Here is a 2500-nt window from a genome sequence, read left to right on the forward strand (position 1 = left end):
AAACTGGTGGTGGCTTTACGCCGTGTCAACCACAAAGGATAGCGGCTTTCTTGTTGTTTTCTAAATATTATACAACAATAGTTATTTATTTATCAGTTACCAGTAATGTGTGTGTGTGTGTGTGTGTGTGTGTGTGTTGTGTGTGTGTGTGTGTGTGTGACCTTCATTCCCACACTTTAAACGTTCATTTACTTATTAATTTATTACCTGCTTGTGTTGTGTGCGCGTGTGTGTGCATGCATGTGTGTGTTGTGAGGTGTGCGCGTGTGTTTGTTTGTGTGTGTGTGTGTGTGTGTGTGTGTGTGTGTGTGTGTGTGTGTGCCCGTTCGTGTGCATGCGTGCAGGTAAGGACGTATGCAGTCAGCTGTACGCCATCCAGGAGCAGCTGCTACAAGCCCAGGATTACCTCACCACCAACACCACCACCACCTCCTCCTCCTCCTTCACCCCCCCTGCCCACCGGTCCTCCGCGCTCAACCTCCGCTCCAGCCTGGCCGTGGGCCACCACAACTCCTTCTCCTCCCCCTTCTCCACCCCGCCCCGGCTTCCTCCAGACCCCCCCTCCTCCTCCGCCGGTAACTGCCAGTCTGTCTGTCGCTGTCCTCCTCCTCCTCCTCCCCTCTCTCGTCACCTCGTCACTGTGTATAGATAACCTGACTGTAAGGCATCCCGCGATCAGGATTCGTCCGGATCCGTGGCGATAAGAGTGGTGTTGGGTAGGGATTTGAACCATTCAGCCCTGGGGATTTTACAGTGTCAGGAAGTTTCTACGCCATTTCGATGCAGAAAAAAACAGCAACGTTTTTCTCCAAAGTACGTGTGGACACAACCGGAAATACTGTAGTAGTTAGTTCCTTTTCCTTTCTTTGCGGTTTATGCATGAGTGGGAACGTGAAAACCGTTTTGATGAGACAATTTTTGACGCCGGGGCATTGCTCGGGGAAAGGACTCAGTGAGTTGACGGTCGGTGTGGTCAGTCCCTCAACAGTAGCCGGGTGTGAATTGAACTCGTGCAGCACAACTGACTGTGAAAGAGACCCAGTGCTGGACAATGACATGCTTGCTCTGAAGACCTGGGCGTCTGTAGGGTAAGTCCTTATTGTTCATTCCGAGAGAAAAAAAAGGTCAACAAACCATTGCTCTTTCTAGGACAGAACCCAGTATTAAATGGATACATTTCTTGTATGTCAAGAACAAGAAGTTGAGTTGTCAACACGATACAGTGAAGGTTATTCAGGTTGATTTGTTTTTAATTCTGAAAACGTTGTGAATACTGCATCGGAAATGCAAGATGAAATGCTCCACTGGGAAAAATAAAACATTCCACGTAACAGACAGTACAGGTGCGCGTGTCCATTTGTATCGGCGCCCACAAGACAGTCACATCACTTTCAGAGAAACGGGGCCACTGCTATATTTTTTGCAAGATATTCAAGCTGTCTTTAGACAGGCTCGTGGCCTTCAACATCTTCCTTCCCTCTTCAGAACAGCACAGAATGATGGAGGCCTCCGGAAAACGTGCATCCAAATACTTATGTTGTGCTGCACACAGCAACACGAGACAATGAACAGGATCCTTTGAGAGGAGGTGAGGTCACAGCTGCAGTATGGGGCATCATGATGACCACGTGCAGTCACCACACAAGGCTGACACACGAACTCAGAACTGTGGCCATTCCAATCCGGACAGCGCTCTCAGTTTTCCCAGAGGACTTTGACTCATAAAGAGGAGGACTCTTGGCGGACACACACGAGCCCGGGGTTGATGAGGAAGACACCCTATATTGCTCCTTTGGAAAGAAACTCACTCACCTGTGTCTGAGGAGAGGGCTGGTCACGGGTCGAGGTGACGTCGCGGTCAGGACTCACACATGATCGTCCAGAATGGAGAAGAACAGTGCACGAGTCAACATCGCGGTACCCAGACGGCCCCCCCACGGAGCTGAGGGACCAAGGCAAGGTGTGTCAGGAGCCATCCACGGGACTTCTTCCAACTGACAGCTGAACAGAAGGTTCAAGAGGAGTGGTGCCGCACGCTGTGGTTCGAACCCCTCAACAGGCCAGGCTTGTCACCCTCTTCAGTCATCCGGATGCACTGCAAAGTCCGCGCCACAACATTAAACAACACGCACTGCAGAGGAAACAGCTGAGGTCATCATAGCAGCAGCAGCAACCTACATCATGTTGCTTGCTGGTTGCAGCTCAGAGGACACAACTGCACCCTGAGTCTGTGTGTGAAAATGCGGATTTGCAACAGCGATTTATCTTTTCCTGTCCATCAGACACCACACCCAGCAGCCGTCTGTACTGCGACTATGCTCTATACACAGAGAGAGAACGAACAAACGAACGAACGAAATTTTATTTTACGAGGGTAAAGGAGTAAGCACAAAGAACTTGTTTACATCCGGCCCTCTGGGCAAGAATAATAATTGAGAAAAAAAAAGAAGAAAAAAAAGAAAGAAAAAAGAAGCGAGAGTCAATTCACAACACCAACGTC

At 49.5% G+C, this 2500-nt stretch overlaps 1 protein-coding gene across 1 annotated transcript in view; it reads left to right on the forward strand.

The window, feature by feature from the left end:
- The window catches only part of LOC143297626 (popeye domain-containing protein 1-like), a 14070-nt gene extending 12345 nt beyond the window's left edge, over nucleotides 1-1725 (forward strand). Inside the window, 2 exon segments of the mRNA XM_076610042.1 lie at nucleotides 345-575; nucleotides 1553-1725. Coding sequence (XP_076466157.1) covers nucleotides 345-575; nucleotides 1553-1725 — 404 coding nt within the window.
- Nucleotides 1726-2500: the final 775 nt, after the last annotated feature.

Source organism: Babylonia areolata, chromosome 23 (genome assembly GCF_041734735.1).
Source record: "Babylonia areolata isolate BAREFJ2019XMU chromosome 23, ASM4173473v1, whole genome shotgun sequence".
NCBI lineage: Eukaryota > Metazoa > Mollusca > Gastropoda > Neogastropoda > Buccinidae > Babylonia > Babylonia areolata.